This window comes from Bubalus bubalis, chromosome 2 (assembly GCF_019923935.1).
Source record: "Bubalus bubalis isolate 160015118507 breed Murrah chromosome 2, NDDB_SH_1, whole genome shotgun sequence".
NCBI lineage: Eukaryota > Metazoa > Chordata > Mammalia > Artiodactyla > Bovidae > Bubalus > Bubalus bubalis.
The window spans coordinates 2,991,751-3,011,632 of NC_059158.1; the positions used below are offsets into that span (position 1 = coordinate 2,991,751).

The following is a 19,882-nucleotide window of genomic DNA, read 5'->3' on the forward strand; positions in this document are numbered from 1 at the left end:
TGAACAGGTTCATTATATAGATATTAAATATATTCACTTGTATAGAATATATTTATTTAAATATACTTTGGCCACACCAAGTGGCTTGTGGGATCTTAGTTCCCCAATCAGGGATCAAACCCGGACCCTCAGCAGTGAAAGTGCAGAGTCCTAACTGGACTGCCAGGGAATTCTCAGATTCATGTATATTGTATTATTTTCTCTTCTTTCTTGCATGAAAAGTACCATAGTAAGATTGCTTTTTCCACATAGTGGGTCTTGGTAGTTCTAGTAGGGGTGGAATTTGATGATAGACGACATATCATTTCAGAGTGATTGTCTTCATATTTTAATTAATATTATGTCTTTTAAGTACTCCACAGTATGGATCAGTCAGTTCAGTTGCTCGGTCATGTCCGACTCTTTGCGACCCCATGGACTGCAGCACGCCAGGCTCCCCTGTCCATCATGAACTCCCAGAGCTTGCTCAAACTCATGTCCATTGAGTAGGTGATGCTGCCCAACCATCTTATCCTCTGTCGTCCCCTTCTCCTCCTGGCCCTCAATCTTTCCCAGCATCAGGGTCTTTTTCCAGTGAGTCAGTTCTTCACATCAGGTGGCCAAAGTACTGGAGTACTGTCTGGATAGCCAGACTTTATTTAACCTTTCTCTCTCTTTTTGTGTGTGGACATTTCTTTGGTTTTCAGTACTTTGTAATTTTAGATAATGCTACAGTGAAAACCTCGTTATGTATGTATTAATTCTGGAGATGTATTCAGGGCAAATAGCCAGAAGTAGAAGAACGAGGTCAGGAGATGAATGCAAATGCAGTTTTGTTGGATATTGCCAAATTTACCTCCAGAATGGTCCCCCCAGTTTTCACTTCCATCGGCAGTGTGTGAGAGTTCATCTTTTCCCAAGCCTCACCAAAAGAATGTTGTCTTGCTTTTTAATCTCTGCCAACGCATTGGCTGAAAAACAACGTGGCATTGCTGTTTTACTTTGCACTTCTCTGTCCTAATACCTCTTCACAGGTTTAAGGGTCGTTTTCTTTTTTTGGTGAATTATCTGTTCATGTATTTCTCCCATTTTTCTATGGAGTTTTCGGCCATTAAACCAATGAGTTTATTCCACTGCCACTCTCTCTTCTTCCTCTTTTGGGATACACTGTTTCTATTTTGTCGTGACATAGAAAAAAGAATTCATTAATAAGAAATTCCCTATGCTCTCGTATGTTTAAAGCTTTTACTATGGATTTGGTACTGAAAGCCCAGCGTTGCTGAATATGAAATTCTTGGTCCACGTATTTTTTTTTTTAAATTGAGTTGTTTGAATATGTGGCTTCACTGTTCCTCGTTTGTATGCTGTTTTGGAAGTCTGATGCGAGGCAGGTGGCTTTGCCTTTCCAAGACGTTTGATCTCTTTGCCTGGAGACCTTGAGGATTCTTTCATCGTTGAGGTCTCATGCTTCTGCTGGGACGCGTCTTCTATTTGGTCCTTCAGGGACCATCATCTGGTTCACATTTATCCTGCTCCACGGTCTTGTGTTTGCTCTTTTGCCGACTCCAGTTATATAAATGCTGTTTCTTCTTTGCCTGTCTTCCATTTCCACTACCTTCTCTCGGATTCTTCTTTGTCTCTTTGTCATCTTGGTTATTTCCTTGTTTTTCTTCAGGTCTTCTCTCTAAGTCTTCATTGAATCATTCCTTGTGTATCTTGTAATTTAGAGTTCAATTCTGAGATGATTTTCTTTTCCTTCTGTTTCTCTCTTGAGTTCACAGTTCTCTGTTTTTTGTTCATGTTTGTTCTAAACATCAAGCAATTATTTATATCCCAAAATGCTTGTTTGAGCACATCTAATTTCATTTTCAAGTATCATCTTACACTTTTCTTCTGCTTCTTGGATTTCTTTTATTGGGGAAGAGGGTCATCGGTTGAGCTGTTTTGAATGGTTTTTAAATTTTTAAAATTCTTTTGTGGTAATTTTTTTTTTTTTTTTGGTTATTTTCTATAGTTCTCTAGAATTATTTCTGTTCCTTTTTGTGGATTTTTGGTTTTACAGAAGGTTTTTCAGCTCTCTGGTGCCCTCTTCTGTTAGTGTAGCAAAGTGCAGAATCTTTAGTGGAATTTTTTTGTTTTAGAGGGAGGTGGGGAATGGTTTTATAAAGCCTCTAATTTTTTAGGTTTGTTTTATTTTGTGAAGCCCTAGACTTTCTCTTTGTTTCTTTTATGCCTCCTTACCTAATGGCCAAAAAAATATCTTTTACTTTCTTTTGCCCCTTTCTCTGCCATTGTAACCATGCCTTTCGAAAACCGTGGTTTCAAATTGAGCACACATTTGAATCTCTTTTCCGTGGTCTCTGATCAGATCCACCAGGACACTCTTAGGATTAGGACACTCGCTCCATCTGGCGCTGGTTTTCGGTCTCCTGGCCCCTCGCTAGTCCCTGTCTTCTCTCCCCTCCTCAGCTTGTGCTCGGTCACCTCTCTCTTGAGTCCGTCTCCCTCCCGGGCGAAGACCTGCTTTGTTGTTGAAGATGGGAGCATTTTATACGGTGGCTAAGCAGCTTCAGACCGGTGACAGCCGTGATTAGTGACTGGTGACCGTGAAGACAGTGTGTTTAGTCACTGCAATGTGCCAGGGGTTCCGTGCTTCTGCATTATTTTATTTAATTATCATAAAGTCTCTTTTCATCCCCACTTTCTGAGCCACGCCCTGAAACTTAGCTCCTGTATCACTTTTTGGAGTTTGAAAGTGAAAGTCTCTCAGTCGTGTCCTGACTCTTTGCGACCCCATGGACTATACATGTCCATGGAATTCTCCAGGCCACAATACTGGAGTGGGTAGCCATTCCCTTCTCCAGGGGATCTTCCCAACGCAGGGATTGAACCCAGGTCTCCCACATTGCAGGCGGATTCTTTACCAGCTGAGCTACCAGGGAAACCTGAATTTGTTGTAGCTTATTGGACAGTAAATGGCAGAAACGCGTTTCCAGCCTTGTCCTGGCCTTTGGGGTCACAGGGCAACAAGTGCAGGGCACATCCGGCCTCAGAGGCTCCACAGGACTTCATGCCTAGACTGTCCTTTCTCACCTGGTCTCAGGTCACGTTGTAAGGACGGTGAAAACCCAGTTTGCTGGTATTTCCAGTGGCACGGAGGGTCCTGTGTCTTGTAAGGAAATGGCATGTGAATAAGTTGGTGCAAAAGGAAAAGAGGTGATCAGCACGATCAGAATGGTGTCTTTAATTTCCTAAAGACTGTCCATTACATGTGGCACAGGCCCTTGTTCAACGCTGATACCAAATGAATGTCAATTTCAGTATGTTCACGGATGAGAAGACTTCGGTTCAGTTCAGTTCAGTTGCTCAGTCGTGTCCAGCTCTTCGAGACCCCATGAATCACAGCACGCCAGGCCTCCCTGTCCATCACCAACTCCTGGAGTTCACTCAGACTCAACGTCCATCGAGGCAGTGATGCCATCCAGCCATCTCATCCTCTGTCGTCCCCTTCTCCTCCTGCCCCCAATCCCTCCCAGCATCAGAGTCTTTTCCAATGAGTCAACTCTTCGCATGAGGTGGCCAAAGTACTGGAGTTTCAGCTTTAGCATCATTCCTTTCAAAGAAATCCCAGGGCTGATCTCCTTCAGAATGGACTGGTTGGATCTCCTTGCAAGCCAAGGGACTCTCAAGAGTCTTCTCCAACACCACAGTTCAAAAGCATCAATTCTTCGGCGCTCAGCCTTCTTCACAGTCCAACTCTCACATCCATACATGATCACTGGAAAAACCATGGCCTTGACTAGACGGACCTTTGTTGGCAAAGTAATGTCTCTGCTTTTGAATATGCTATCTAGGTTGGTCATAACTTTTCTTCCAAGGAGTAAGCGTCTTTAATTTCATGGCTGCAGTCACCATCTGCAGTGATATTGGAGCCCAAAAAAATAAAGTTGATTTTAATAAAAAAAAAAAATAAAGATAATAAGACTTACTGAGTTTCATTTCCACATTGTGGTTTTTGATATAGACTGGTGAAGACACTGTTTTAATTTATTTGCATTATTCCTCTTGGTTTACAGTTATTTGCTGGCATAAAAGATGGAGAAAACCTGCAGCTTTTTGAACAGAGTTCCCGCTCTGCCCATAAACAAGAGACACATACACTGGAGGCCACGAAGCTCGTCGAGTTTGACCTTAAGCAAACACTTACCCGGCTTATGACACATATCTTTGGAGACGGTAGGTACTAAATGCCTTTGTCTTTGGGGGCTTAAATATTCAACAGTTATCATCTTCCTGAAATCATTAAGCCTACTTGTGTCTAGAGTTTTTGGTCTAAGTTGTAGTTAATGGTTTCAGTCCTTAGTGAGATAGAGCTTATGGATTTCCTGGTTCATTCCATGTGAGGAGCAGGAGGATATGAAAATGGAATTAGCTGGAGAAAGAAAAATGATTACAGCTTTTGATAAGAATGGTAATGAATTGAGATCAGTCTCATCAATGGAGAGGAAGTGAACAGGCTGATTAATGTCGGAATATTAATGTATTATCATTGGTCAGCCTTGATCGATGGGGCAGGATTCTCAGCTGTGTGAGCGAGCGCAGCGGAAGGTTTTCACGGACGTACTGATCATCACTGTCAGCAGCGAAATGCCCACAGTTGCTTGGAGGGAGAACAGTGTGTTTAAGATGTGGATTCTCACTTTAATCACTTGCCTTTCACTCTTTCTCTGAGAAATTGTAACGTTTCCGTTTCCCCTCCAACTCTGTCTGATTTACTTGAGATAATATTTTTGTCTGTTTGTATAAAGACGTAAAGAAAAGGGGAGATTGTTCCTTAATTACGGCCTAATTTTTTTAAGGATTTTGTTCATTCGTTAGTTTGCTGTCGGCTCTGCCGGGTCTTTGTTGCTGCCGGGCCTTCTCTAGTTGCGGCGAGCGGCGGCCCCTCTGCTGCCAGTGCAGGCTGGCTTCTCGCCGCTGTGACCTCTCCAGCTGTGGCGCGCAGGCTCTCGGGCTCAGGGCTCAGCAGCTGGCTTCTCGCCACCGTGACCCCTCCGGCTGTGCAGCGCAGGCTCTCGGGCTCAGGGCTCAGTAGTTGGCTGCAGCCCGTGGGCTCGGTAGTTGGGGCTCACGGGCTCCGTTGCTCCCGTGGCAGGTGGCATCTTTCCAGATCAGGGCTCGAACCCATGTGTCCTACAGAGGCCGGCGACTCGTCACCACTGAGCACCGGGGAGACCCCTGGGATCTGCATTTAAAATGTTTAGAAAACAGGAGGCTTGCGTGGTTAGGGTCGTCTTTTATTCTCGTACTCTTGTGAGCTTTTTAAAAGAACAGGATCTTTATCGAAGTGTGATTGACAAAAAGTGAACTATATATATATCTAGAGTGTATAATCGGCTAAGTTTATATGCAACAAACAACACATTTACACAGTTTTATGAGTCTCGACATTTATGCACACCCGTGAGACCACTGTGGCATCAAGCTGATCAGTGGGTCCGTCCCCCAGGCCTCCTCTGGTGCCTCGTAGACGCGCCTTCTCGCGTGTCCTGTGTCTCCTCACCCCGGGCAGCCGGTGACCTGCGTTTTGCCACTGTGGTTAGTTTGTTTCTAGGTTTACACGGGTGAGGCCTGTGCTGCGTGTTCTCCCGCCCCTCCTGCCGGCACACTTCACGTAGCGCGATTATTTGCAGATTGATCCAGTGTTCCTGGCGTTACCTGTCCATCCACTGAGAGACATTTGGCTTGTCTCTAGTCTTTTGCTGTTACAGGTGAATCTGTGCATATTCACCTACACATCTTTGTCTGGACTAATGCGTTCATTTCTTTTTGTTAAGTGCCCAGGAGTACCATGGTTGGATCATTTGAGGTGAATTTTCACTTTCTAAGAAGCCACTAAGCTGTCCAGTAGCACATGGAAACTGCTTGTGCTCCGAGGTGGCCAGGCGCTGAAAGTTTAGCTATTCTGATAGGACAGGAGTGATTTGTCAAATAAACATTCGGTTACATAAGTAAGTCTTCCAAATGAACAAGGAAAAATCAACCTGTGAGAGAAACTGGTGATCATGAAGGCAACAGGTGACGTGGTTATTAGTAGAATGACTCTTGAATGTGTGAAGAGATGCTCACTCTCATTAGTAATCAGGAGAAGCACATGAAAGCTACCTGAGCCGCCCTTAGTCGCTCTTCATGTGTGAGAAAGCTGAAAACCCAGCAGCTGTGAGTATCGACATAGATATAAACATGGTCTACAGCACGCAGCCTGGGCCTTATCAGGCATCTGCAGCACTGTCCCCCTGGGAGCTTGGCCACTCTCTTGCTCCTCCTGTGCCCCTCACTTTCCCTACCTCTAGATTTCCCTACTTACGTGGGAGCTCAAATATGCTGTTAAAAAGAGTCTGATTATGATTTATTAAGCGAGGTTTCTTCAGATATCTTGACTGTTCATATTCTAGTTAAGAAACCACTAGGAACCCCATATATTGTGTGTATACATACTTTTTTTTAAAAAGTACATCAGTTTCATGCTACTGTCTTTTTCTAGGAGCAGAGAGCGGTACTACAGAGAAGGTCCAAACCGGGCTTTCAAGTATGTTCATAGGGTTCTACTAAAATAAAACAGAAATGCAGTTACATATGACAAAATGTGATGATTTGATAAAACTGAATAGCGAGTGTGTAGATGTTTGCTGTTTTCTCCTTCTGTCTCTTTGTTTGGAATATTTCGTGTTAAAATGGTATAATGTAATTGTGAGGCAGGTTTCAGATAGAGATTGCTGATGCAGAAATCTTTTTATAGCCAGCTTCTCTTTACTTTCGTGATAAAAGATAGGAATTGTGATATTTTTAGCAGTAATGTAATCCAGTGAACACTGGAATAATATAGGGAGATGGATTGTGCTATTCAGGGCATTTTCAAGGCAAGCAATGGTAAAGGAATTCTAACATCTCCTTGAATACAAGGAGATACAACCAGTCCATCCTAAGGGAAATCAGCCCTGAATTGCAAGGACTGATGTGAAGCTGAAGCTCCAATACTCTGGCCACCTGATGCGAAGAACTGACTCACTGGAAAAGACCCTGATTCTGGGAAAGATTGAAGGCAGGAGGAGAAGGGGAGGACAGAGCATGAGATGGTTGGATGGCATCACTGACTCGATGGACATGAGTTTGAGCAAGCTCCGGGAGATGGTGAAGGACAGAGAGGCCTGGTGTGCTGCATGCAGTGCGTGGGGTCGCAAAGAGTCAGACACAGCTGAGCGACTGAAGAGCAACAGTTCTAACATTTTAGGGAGATAGTAGCCTGTCTCAAATTGCTTTACAAAAAAATTCAGGATCATCTCAATTTTTCTGTTGTCAACCTATGAAGAAAATTGATTTTAAGCCCTCCTGATTTATGTCTTGCTACGCATTTCTATCATCACATGATCCCCCATTTGTGAGATTTGTTGTTGTTGTTAGTTGCTAAGTTGTGTCTAACTCTTTTCTGACCCCATGGGCCCCCACCAGGCTCCTCTGTCCATGCAATTCTCCAGGCAAGAATACTGGAGTGGGTTGCCATTTCCTTCTCCAGGGGATCTTCTCAATCCAACCCAGGGATTGGACCCATGTCTCCTGTACTTGGCAGGTGAATTCGGATTCTTGACCGCTGAGCCATCAAGGAAACCCCTTGTGCGGTTTAGAAGCTGCCTTGCAGTTACACGGATAACCGAGTGGTTCTGAACTGGCGGATAGCTTCCTTTCTCTCACAGCTAGCATTCGTGTTTCTCCTATTTCTTTATTATTTTTCATTCCTTTTGCCCCCCTCCCCTTGCTTACTCTCCTGGCCCCTCCACCTGGGTAATTCTCACTTACCTGTGATTTCACCTCCGGTGTCCTCCAGCCAGGAACTGTCCTGGAGTCTGTGCTGAACTCTGGGGAGCCGCCTCTCCTGAGCTCCTCTGAACTCCCTCCGGTGGGTTTCACTTGGCTGGATTTTCACCATGCTGCGGGCGTCCCACTACTGGGTACATGAGACACAGTCCCAGTCTTTGAGCAGCTGAGAGTGAAGTCCTCTCCTGGGGAGGCCCGAGTGTCAAGGGAGCGCGTAGGAAGGGCGCCTCCTCCGGGATCCGGCCAGGAGAGCTCCCGGTGGGGGACGTCTGAGCTGCCTTAGTCACTGAGAGAGAGCATGGAGCTGGACCATGTGAAGGATTGAAAAGAAGGAAAATATGGCCACTTGGAGATGGCCGCATAGAACCAGAGATATTACATTTAAGTTCTCTTTCCTCCACTTGCTCTGAAATCTTGAACTGGTCATTTAGTGCTTTAGGTCTTAGTATTTTTAAATACTAAGATAATAAATAGTACTGTTTCCCTTGAGAATAAAGTGAGATAACATATGTGAACAGGGCCCTTTAAGAAGATATTAAATGCATGTGTAAATATGAAAAAAAGGAATAAGGAAGGGCAGGAAAATGAAGGCAATTAATGGGGCCATACAATCAAAGAACAGTAGTTTCGTTGGCTGTCTTTGTTCTGCCTGGTAAGATGAGGTGTAAACTTGTGCCAGGCGACAGCACAGCAGTTCAGGCTGGCATTGATGGTGCCCTCAAACTCGTTCTGGGCTCCAGCAGGCAATTAAACAGGCATGCATGCCGCTCGACCTTGTATATGTTGTAAAGATGTTCCCAGGGGCCCTGAGGACATGCATGCCTCTGAACGTAGTCTTGAACTTTTCTTTGTCTCATTATTCTTTACATTTATATGTGAATAGCTTTCAAAACTGAGCATTGAGGTGAAAGTGTCCAGGTATCTGTTTTCCTTATAGAAAACCATTCCCGCGGTGTTTGAGTTTTCTCATACACCTCTTATGCCCATGGCCAAGAATTAAGAATCTCAAGTTTTGAAACAGCAATGAAGTTGTGGCATCTCTATTTCAGGCAAGCATTTGCTTTATTTTTAAAATGCTACCGGCTTAGACTTTTAGGTTTTAGATTTCAGTACAGATCGGAGTTACTATTTCATAAATCTCCACACTTACTTTTTTGTTTTGAGACCAGAGTCAGCAGAATAGTAGAGTGGCAATAAAGTAAAGTATCCACCTGCTCAGAGAGTACTTCTTGTCCCTGGCACTGAAGTTGGTCTGTGAAAAAGCCTTTTATTTTTTCTTTCCTTGGCAGCCTTTTATTTTTTCTTTCCTTCCAGCCATGCGATCATCCTTAACCCCATTCACACAGTTGCTGAACACCCCAAAAATCCTCCCGCACGCCTCATCTGCCCAGCCTCACCCAGCCTGGTGCACCTTTGCGGGGTATCGCTGAAGGGGTGTTGGGGCGTTTGTATCATCCGCTGAGATGCTTCTCGGGGGAGGGGAGGTGCCCCCGCCAGGCTCACGCTGTGAACTTGAAGGGTGAGGGGCTGTGTTACAGGGGGCGGGCTGTGTGCCCTCACGGCGCTCAGGGGGTGAGTGTTCGCAGCTCCCTGGGACCTGGCTGAAGGGATGCCACGCTCTGACTTCACGCGTTTCAGGGGGTCATTTAGTTGTTTTATTTGGGGTAGGGGTGCTAGTTGCTGAGAAACGTCTCAGTAAACCGTCTGGGTACAAGCCGCCTGAACGTCTTTTAGAGCTGCAGTCCCCAGCCTTTTTGGTACTGGGGACGCGTTTTGTGGAAGACAGTTTTTCCACGGACTGGGCAGGGGCGGGGGGTGGTTTGGGGATGATTCAAGCGCATCACATCTGTTGTGCTCTTTATTTCTAATCTGGTGCCGCCACTCATCTGACGGGAGGTACCGATCCTCACCTGGAGGTTGGGCCCCTGGTTTAGAGTAATAGAGTACAGCCGTAGTAGTGATGATTACAGGAAGAGATAGTAGTTAACAGTGTCAGATGCTGCATTAAGCTCTCACAAGGACTTTCTTTGTTCTGACCTGCATCTGTGACGTAGGTGTGACTAATCTACGGTTTTAAGGTTTGGGAACCTGGACTCGGAGCAACGGAGTACCAAGTAACCACACGGCTCAGGAGTAACCTGAGGCCTGGTTTGAGCCTCTCAGATGGTCAAGAATATGCTTGCAATGCAGGAGGTCCAAGTTGGGAGGATCCCCTGGAGAAGGGAGTAGCTACCCCCTCCAGTATTCTTGCTTGGGAAATCCCATGGACAGAGCAGCCTGGTGGGCTACAGTCCACGGGGTTGCAAAGAGTCGGACACGACTGAGTGATTGACACTTTCACTTGAGTCCCCTAATTTTGACTTCTGAACCTGTGTTAGATGTTAGCTCTTTTGAAAGGAGAGAAAGACGTCATTTCAATATTATTTCTGACACTGATGTTTCCAAAAGCCATGATGTTAAAAAAAAAAAATGGGGCCTCCTCCTGGGTGTTGCCCATGACTTTGTAGCTCTGACTCCCCTGTAGCTGCTCTGGATAAAGTCCTGCCCATGACAGCATATTCAGGTACCAAAGATCACTTAGAAACTTCAAATTCAGTCCTTCTTTAATCAGCTAATGAACAGGAACTGCCTGGGCAGGCCTCAGAATTATTCAGCAACTCTTTTTTTCATTTGTTTTTATGGTCCAAGTTTTTTACTGTTTTAAATTATTATGTTGTATTCCTTTGTTCTTGAAAAGCAAAATTAAAAATTACAACACACTATTTCCTTGTGGCAATTTGTTGTTATTACAGCTGCTTTAGTTTCAGGGTTGTTTTTTTTCCCGCACTCGCCAAAGCAGTTGATTATTTTCTGCTAACATTTCGATTGCACCAGCATCCTAAGGCTGTTATAAGAGAGGTTATCCGTTTAGAGTTGGAAAGAGAGAAAATAACCTGCAGACAGCTTTTATGCTCATGGAATTCCTGACATTTTTTAAACTTTGCTAAATTGTTTCCCTCCATCTTGTGCCGTCTGTAGCAGATGGTTTCTTTAAGAGCAGCTCAGGTCGGGTGGAGGACTCCTCACATTGTGGTCTCACGTTCTGTCCTTCCGGGCTTCCAGCCCGTCTCCCTGCTGAAGGCTGACATTTCCCTGTAGGAAGCACGGGCCTCCCAGCACAGTTTAGACGAGTGCATCTGAAGAAGATGATCCCCTGTGATCCTCTGCTGCTGGCTAGATGCGTTGCTGGGGGCGAGTCACGTCTCTGTTTCGGAGTGGAGCAGGCTCGGCGTTGTCCGTGAGGCGCGCTCCCCGCCGCCTGCCCCGGGACCTAGCTGTGGGCGAGCCGTGTCTGTCTCAGAGCAGCCGCAGCAGTGACTCCCCGCCGTGGGCATGCCCTTCCCAGCGCTGTCCGCACCCAAAGGCTAGCTGTGGCCGGAACCTGAAGGCCCAGCCTTTGGGCCCCAGCCTGGCGCCCCCTTCCGCCTCACTGCCCTGCTCCCCAGTTCTCAGGGGCTGCACGCTGGCCCCAGGGCCCCAAGCTCTCCAGACCTTCAGTCCAGGAGAGGTCTGGGGGCCTGTCGGGTGCACTCACACAGCCCTGATGGGGACGCGGCAGGTCTCGCACCCGGGGCTCGGCTCTCTCCAGGCCTATAGCTCCTCAGAGCCGCAGCCCCAGGCGTGCTGGTGGCGGCCTCCGTCCCCCTCCCTCGCCAGCAGGGAGCCTCTGCTGTCCCAGCACCTGACCACCTGACCGCAGGCCTCTGGCCTTGCTCGTATCCCAAGCCAGCAGCGCGTGTTCCTGCAGGTGGCGAGCTCCTGGCGGTTCTCCCGATTGTGGACCCCAAGCCCAGCAACGCGGAGCTTTGCCCTCTCTGCCCCTTTGCTTTTCCAGCCTGTGTCTGGCCGGAGGAAGTATTTCTCTCGTCTTTGATCACAGCCTGGCCTGAGCGGTTTTCTCTGTTCTATCATGCCTGTCGTGGTGCGTGGGGAGCAGGAGGCTGACGGTGCGCTCTTGGCTGGTGGTGCTTGGCCTGGAAGCCGAGCGGGGTCCGTCTCCATGGTCTGCCCAGGGGAGGGCAGCGGAGGGCCGTGCCGCCCGCTGTCTGGTGCAGATCGCATCTCGGTGTTTTTTTAACTGTAAATGTCGAGGAAAGGTGTAAGCCGGCACGGTCCTGCATCTGTGAGACGGGAGCAGGGGTGATGATCGTGCTGTGTTCACGGCCGCCTGTCCTCAGCGTAAAGGCTGGATTGAAGGAGGCCCGTGAACCATCTCGTGTAGCAGCGCTGTAGTAAACAAACGATGGACGTCAGTGACCTTAGCGTGCGCTTTAGGAATGTTTCTTTTTCTTCATATTTTTATGAAAACCCAAGAGAGAGTTTAGATCGTGGTCTGATTTGCAATGCATGCCTGTCGAAAATCACCCATTGAGTGTTTAAGTTTTTACACACTTTTAATAAATTGTCACCAAAGCACTGCGAGATGAATGTTGTTCTTATTTTGACCAAGACCGAGGCAGGGAGAACTGAAGGAACGTGCCTGAGGCCCCTCGGCTTGAGGTGGTGGAGCTGGATTTGGTCGCGCGTCTGTGGTCGCTCTCTCTGCGCACGGGGGACCCACCCACATCTCTGGGGCCAGACACGGAGGGTGGGGGGTGGGCCTCCGTGGCACTGCATGAGAGCGGCGTGGTGTGGGATGACGTGGTGTTTCTGTGTAGAGGAGGGGAATGAGAGGTGCACGCGTGTGTTTGCTCATGTCTGTTAATAAAAAGGAAACCCTGAAAGTTTACCCAGTGGGATTCAAGGGGCGGAGGAGCCAGGAACCGGTATGCCGGTGCAGCTTGTAAACAATGCCTTATTTTTATTTCCATTTGATTGATGTAACTGACACAGAACATTGTGTTAGTATAGGATGGAATGACTGGATATAGGTATATATTCAAAAGGATTGCCACGGTAAGTTTACTTAACTCCAGTCACCTCGCAAACTTAGAATGTTTTTCACTCATGGCCTGTTTATACAGGAAAATGTATTCTTTTTTCAGTGTTTCAATTTTGAACCCTGTGAATATATTACTTACTCAAAAAATTTTTTTTAAGAAAGCTATTAGAGCAGAGCAATATTGAGAAATGTGAAAAAAGGCCTGTCCACACGTGGTACAGATGCAGCTTAGAGGGCTGTGGGTCTGATTTAGATGTCGTTTGCTTTTATAGAAGCTAGCAGAAAGACCTGCTTTCCCGTGTGTGCGTGGTAAGTTGCTTCAGTCGTGTCCGACTGTTTGCGACCCTGTGGTCTGTAGGCCGCCAGGCTCCTCTGTCCATGGGACTCTCTAGGCAGAATACCGGAGCGGGTTGCCATTTCCTCCTCCAGGGGATCTTCCCAACCCAGGGATCAAACTTGCATCTCATGCATGCCTTGTGTCTCCTGCATTGGCAGGCGAGTTCTTTACTGCTAGCCCACCTGGGAAGCCCCCTTTCCTTGACTTAAATTCTCTCCTCTGCCAGGTGGCCACAGGGTTGACGGGTGATTGATTGAGTTTCAGAGGGTCCTGGAACTACACAAAGCGTTTCTCATATTGGATAAGATGTGCTCAGTTTTCCACAAGTTTTAAGATTTATTGCCTCCCCCTAAAGTGTTGCAAATTTATTTATTTGCTATTTATTTTACTGAGAAAATAGTCTTTTGGTGTCATCAGCCAATCTGCCATTAGCAGATTTGATCACGGCAAAGGCAAGACTGCCTGTAACTCTCCGTGTCTGTTTTTCTCCCGTGTCTTTGCAGGACTGGACGTCAGATGGGTGGACTGCTACTTCCCTTTCACTCATCCCTCCTTCGAGATGGAGATCAACTTCCACGGGGAATGGCTGGAGGTTCTGGGCTGCGGGGTGATGGAGCAGCAGCTGGTAAACTCAGGTACGGGAGGACCCTGCGTGTGGGCACAGCTCTCCTGAGACGCCCTCTTCCCAGGGAGCCCCACGTGCGTGCTGCCTGCGTCCATATCTACACCCTCCTGCAGGGCTTGCCGCCCGGCCTCCGTGCTTGCATCGCCGTCCGGACTTTATTGCGCTGCCCCTGGGAGAGCACCGTCTCTCTCGCCTGGTTTTGCGGGGGCTTCCTGCTCTGGGAGCTCTTCCTTGTCAGCACCGGGTGTGGGTTTGCGCTTACGATGTCATGTTTGTTGATCGGCTGCTTCGGGATCGCCCACAAGCCTTTGAGGCATGTCCCACGAGAGCTGTCTGTCTTCCAGACTATTTAGGAACAACGCCAGCCTGTCGTCCCTTTTTTGGTTCCCGCTGCGTTTGGAACTGTGCCCCCGGTCCAGCAGGTGTTTTGTAAGCGCTGAGAGCACAGTGTAAGACACGTAGGCCCATATTGTTTGCTGGTTTGTCCTCGACCCTCACTGTTGGCTGGACCACCCAATGTGGGGGGAGTGGAAAATGGGGGCTCTGATGAAATTCTCCCTGGACTCTTTAGCTCTTCTCTGTAGGACCATTGTTTCATGAAAATGATTATTTCTAGGAATCCTCCAGGGGTCCATGGTTAGGACTTGCTCTCACTGCCAAGAGCCTCAGGTCAGGGAACTAGGATCCTACAAAGCCACAAGGTCCAACCCCCGCCCCCACCACCCCCCACCAAAAAAAAATTATTTCTAAACTTAATTTCAGAGCTGTGAATTGTTTTTTTTAAGTCACTGTCAGAATTTAAGTTTAAAAATGTTTTATCACATTGGGAATCCTCCAAGGGAAGTTGGCTAGGATTGGGCACCAGGGTAGGAGGGTCCCTGCATGGGCAGGAGGAGGAGGAAGGGGGCTGATGCTGACAGCCTCCACCGCCCCCCAAGCCCCCTCCCCACGTAGAAGGACATGCCCTCTGTGGCCAGGGAGTGAGGCGGCTCGGGCTCAGGCTGGTCACCGGCTTCCTGCCACAGCAGACCGGAGGGGAGCGGGCCCTCTTGGGGACTCAGAGCTGAGGATGGACCCTGTGTTAAGGTCCAGGGGTGAGAGAATGAGGCTGGAGGGAGACAGGAGACGGGGAGTCGGCGCTGCCTGGCCTGGGCTGTGGGGCCCGCCCTGGGATCAGACCCAGCCAGCTGCGGGGTTCCTCTCCACTCGGCCAGGCAAAGCTCACGGGAGAGCCCAGCTCTGGGCCACACCCTTCTTGGATGGTTCTCCAACGTTGAAGGTCTTTCCTGGAGACGAGGGAGCAGAGAGGTGGCCGAGGAGGGCCTGTGAGTGAACGTGGGAGGCGGGGCCGAGTGTCTGAAGCGCAGGAGTGCTGTCCGCCAAGGCTGTGTCTTCCTCAGCGCGTTGTCTAACCCCGCCAGTCTCCGGTTTTCACAGTTAAAATGAGCACAGAGATGCCTCCCTCCTAAGTTTCCTTCTGACGGTTTGTGGAGGCGAGATGAGCACAGGCTCTAGCACGTAGCCAGTAGAAGTGCATGTCTGATATTATTAAACAGGTGTTTTTTTTTTTTTCCCCAAATGGTAAGAGCCACTTATTAACAGAGAGCCCCGTTAGTTAGAAATGTTTAAACAGAGGCTGTCCAGCATGTCATAGAGACAGTTTCTGGTCAGGCAGAACTAGATTTCCTCTGTGATCTTCGTATCCATGATACTAGATGGAGTGAATAACTTTAGAGGGAGAAAGAAGATTGAAAGTAGTAAGAAACACGAGAAGGAAAGATACGCATCTTAATAGAAAGCACAAAACACTGGGAGCAAATCTGTGAGCTGTGATCTCTTCTTGAGTCGGAGCTAACTTCAAAAAAAAAAAGGTGCCATTGTCTGTTTTGCTTTGTTTTTTAGACAAAAGATTTCCTGGATCCTAGGCTTCCTCCCAGGGGCACCTGGTGTCAGGGGCCAGCATTCAGAACACAAAGCAGGGAGGGTTAGTTACGGATCGGTTGTCACTTCCTGAATCAGTTGTCACTTCCTTGAGCATTGCCAGTATCCTTGATAGGTTTTTATGAGGCTTATTCACACAGTCATTGGCTGAATATCGTCTCTGAAACAGGTTTCCAAGTCGTTATTGTACATTAATGACACTGCTGTTCTACAATTAGAACTACCCTATCAGGTAATTCTTGGAGGAAATGGCAAAGTAGAAAAATAAAAGAAGACACCTGAGATGCAAATGTGTCTGATAGAGTCACAGGGTGGTGGGGGTGCTTTCGGTCGTTGGGAAATGTACACATAAAATTTAAATACCTTGCGAGAGAGAGAGACGAAAGAGAAGGAAGAAGAGATGCTTGTATAAAAGAAATTCTGTGTGGGCTTTTCTGCTTGAACTTGAAGTTATTATGACAGTTCTGCTCCGTGCTGTCCGACGGGCTTGTGTTTTGACGTCTGTAGACGCAATCCTCACACTGTGCGCCAGGCGGTCACTAGCCACGGACGGCGTCTGTAGACGCAATCCTCACACTGTGCGCCAGGCGGTCACTAGCCACGGATGGCGCGTGCAGGTACCGCCAGCTTTGTCTTCCGACGCGGCCCGGGGCTGGCGGGCTCTGGTCACACTGCCTCCGCTCACTTGGCCATTCTTGCTGTCTTTTCTCTGGCATTTCCCACCCCACCCCTGCCCCCCCAGCTTTTAAAAATAGAAGCTCCAACCAGTGCTAAAATCAGTCGTTATAGGCTCCATCTTTACGGTTCTTACAGTTGTTCTTCAGTCACTAAACCTTGTCTGACTCTTTGCAACCCCATGGACTGCAGCACGCCAGGCTTCCCTGTCCATTATCTCCCGGAGCTTGCTCAAACTCATGTCCATTGAGTCGGTGATGCCATCCAACTATCTCATCCTCTGTCGTCCCCTTCTTCTCCCGCCTTCAATCTTTCCCAGCATCAGGGTCTTTTCCAATGAGTCAGCTCTTCGCATCAGGTGGCCCAAGTATTGAAGCTTCAGCTTCAGCATCAGTCCTTCCAATGAATATTCAGGGTTGATTTCCTTTAGAATGGACTGGTTGGATCTCCTTGCAGTCCAAGGGACTCTCAAGAGTCTTCTCCAACACCACAGTTCAAAAGCATCAATTCTTCAGTGCTCAGCTTTCTTTATAGTCCAACTCTTACATCCATACGTGACTACTGGAAAAACCATAGCCTTGACTAGATGGACCTTTGTTGACAAAGTGATGCCCCTGCTTTTTAATATGCTGTCTCGGTTGGCCATAGCTTTCCTTGAGGTGCTGCTGAATGCTGAAATACGTGGTGACCAAGGAGGTTGAGGGGGCAGTGACACCAGCAGGTGCCAGTAGCTCCCGAGATGCCCTGGAGGCTTGCTTCCGTGTGACCCTGCCAGCAAAGCTCGGGGTGGATGCTGTCACTCTCCCTCTTCTGGAGCCTCCGAAAGGTGATCAGCATCGAATGGCTGGCAGCACCCCTTGCCCAGATCTTGCTGACAATAGTCAGTTACTATATCTGCTGCCTGAGTAGTAAATGACATGATTTTGAAGTGGCTAGAAGTCCTTTCAAATAAATGATTCTGCTGAACATAGAATGAAGAGCTGGCACCAACCAGAGCAACAGCAAACAAAGCTCTGTTTGTCCTCTGGTTATTTATTACCCTTGCAGAGGGGCCCTGCGCCCGTGCGGGTTATCTCTGTGACCAAGTGCATTTAATTAAATGCATAGATTAGACTGCTAATTTGAACAGGCAGTGAAAACACTTCATGACACATTTAAGTTGACTGTGGCGTATGTGTGTGTTTGCGCACAGAGTAAGATTAGGCTCTTCCGGATAGCTGAGAGAATTTTATTTCTTCTCCCTTAAGTTACGGCGCCTTCACTGTTGCTTTCCGATCGCTGAGATCTGGTAATTGTGATGTGGGCAGCGACTGCTGTCCTGATGACTTCGTTGTTTTTCCCTTGAGGAGATGCTTTGAAGACAGCAGTGAGTCATGCGTCCAGATACTGCACACGTACCTCCCTGTGGGCTGACTCAGGCCGCCGTCTTTCCAGGTACTACAGGGATCGGGAGCACGAAAACATCACTGGGTGACTGTGGCTGTCATCGTGCCTGGGAGGAATTCACTGTTTATTGAGAGATTGAGAAGACCGTACACAGGCCAGGGAGGAGAAGAGGCTCCGTCCCAGGAAGTAACTTTTTTAAAAAAACGGAACCACTTTCTTTACCTCTTCATTAAAATTTAAAACTTGACTTTTGGGGAAAAATACCTTATAAATATGCACATAAACGTTTTCTAGTTTTAAAGTCATTCTTTTGTCCATTTGTTTGTCAGGTATTTCTTGAATTTCTTCTACGGCTGTAGAAGAGCAAAAAAGCATTCTCCTGGCCGTTGAAAACAGTGCAGCCCAGCCAGACACAGACATAAATGGTCAGAGTGCCACGTGGCGTGTTTGTAACAGAGGTGCCGTGGGCAGAGCTGGGGAAGGTGGTGCCAAGCCCTCGTCCTGGTTACACGCAGGGTAGAAGGTAACCTCCGGTCACTTTGGGCTGCTCTGCAGTGTGACAGGAGCATCCCAGCATAAGTAAGCTTCCTGCTCGCAAGGGGTCATGTCCTTGATCTTTGCCTGGATGCGCAGTTGACACGCCTGATGCTTCTCTCTCTGTCTAAGTGTGACCCTGTTTTCAGTCTGTCCCTGTCTCTGGTAGACAGTCTCTAAGCTCCGCACACGGTTGTATCACGCAGTGTTACAGATCTAAGTTGGTGAGCTCCCAGGTGGCACAGACCAAGACCGCGCACCCCTGTGTCAGACGTGAGCAGACGTGCCACTCCTGTAATTGACACCTTGTCTGCGTGAGGCTCTGCAACAGACAAGCAGGAAGACATGGAAAATGGTGAGAGGTGACCTCTCCCGGTGAAACTCAGCCTGAGGTCGGGAAGCTGAGACTGTGTCATCAGAGCATGAACTCACGTGCCGTTCATGGGGGTGCTGGGGTGTGTGAGGAGGGAGCTGTGTCCATCGGGTAGGCCAGTGGGGGTCTAACGTACAGCACCGCTCACTGAGGGGTCTCCGCCCCGCTGTCTAGAGTCAGCTGACCATAGACGTTTGCGTGTATCTCTGGACTGTCAGCTCTGTTCCGTTGGCCTGTGTTCCCATCCTCATGTCCTTACTGTTATTGTTTATTTATTTTTGCCTGTACTGGGTCTTTGTTGTTGTGGGCAGGCTTTCTCTAGCTGGAGAGCAGGGCTACTCTCTAGGTACCGCGTGCAGGCTTCTCTTGCTGCCGAGCAGAGGCTGCAGAGCACGTGCTCAGGAGTCGCTCACGGACTTAGTTGCCCTGCAGCACGTGGGATCTTCCTGGACCAGGGATCAAACCCGTGTCTCCTGCATCGGCAGGTGGATTCTCAGCCACTAGACCACCGGGGAAGTCCGAGGTCCACACTGTTTTGATCCCTTTAGCTTTGTAGTAACTTTTGAAATCAGGACGTGTGAGTCCGACTCTGTTCTTCCTCTCTTCGTTCTTTACTCTTAGCCATGACGTGCTCAAGTCTCCCTAATTAAAAATAATATTTTCCTTAAAGTTACCCTTTACTGAAAGACTTCATTCAGATACTTTGTCTGCCCCTCTGTTGTCTCTGTCTCTCTGTCTTCTAGTTCTTTACTGTATCAGCCAGTCCAGGGTCCATCACTCAGCTGAAGAGTTGGGACACCATACAGGTTGAAGCCCCCATGTGTCCCCTCCCTGTTAGCACTTCCCCCGCCCCGTGAGCATTCACTGTTCTGAATTTTGTGTTGTTACCTTGATTTTTCTCTGCATTTTGTAAACAAGTGAACTTTCCCTGGCTTTTGTGCTTTAACGAGTGGACTCGTGCTACCCGTCCTTCCCTGCGGTTCTTCACGGGGACTGTAGCTCTCCACGTGGTGCTGTGAGGCTCCGCTCTGCGGTCCTCTGTGGAGTTTCAGTTCATTCATTTTTCATGGCTCAGATTCTAGTGGCTGAACGTGCCATAGTTTATCATCCGTTCTTTAATGGACATTTGACTGTTTGCGATTTTTTTGTTGTTTCAAATGCCACTTGTGCACACTTTTGTATTTCTTGCATGTATAGGACTAAGAGTTTCTTAGAGTTATGTTTTCTTTAGCTGTGGAA

The 19,882-nt window shown here is 47.9% G+C and overlaps 1 protein-coding gene across 1 annotated transcript in view; it reads left to right on the top strand.

The window, feature by feature from the left end:
- The window catches only part of FARS2 (phenylalanyl-tRNA synthetase 2, mitochondrial), a 230,832-nt gene that overhangs the window by 75,164 nt on the left and 135,786 nt on the right, over nt 1-19,882 (top strand). The window contains exons 5-6 of the mRNA XM_045162344.1: nt 4,056-4,215; nt 13,613-13,744. Of these exons, the coding sequence (XP_045018279.1) occupies nt 4,056-4,215; nt 13,613-13,744 (292 nt within the window). The remainder of the gene's footprint in view (nt 1-4,055; nt 4,216-13,612; nt 13,745-19,882) is intronic.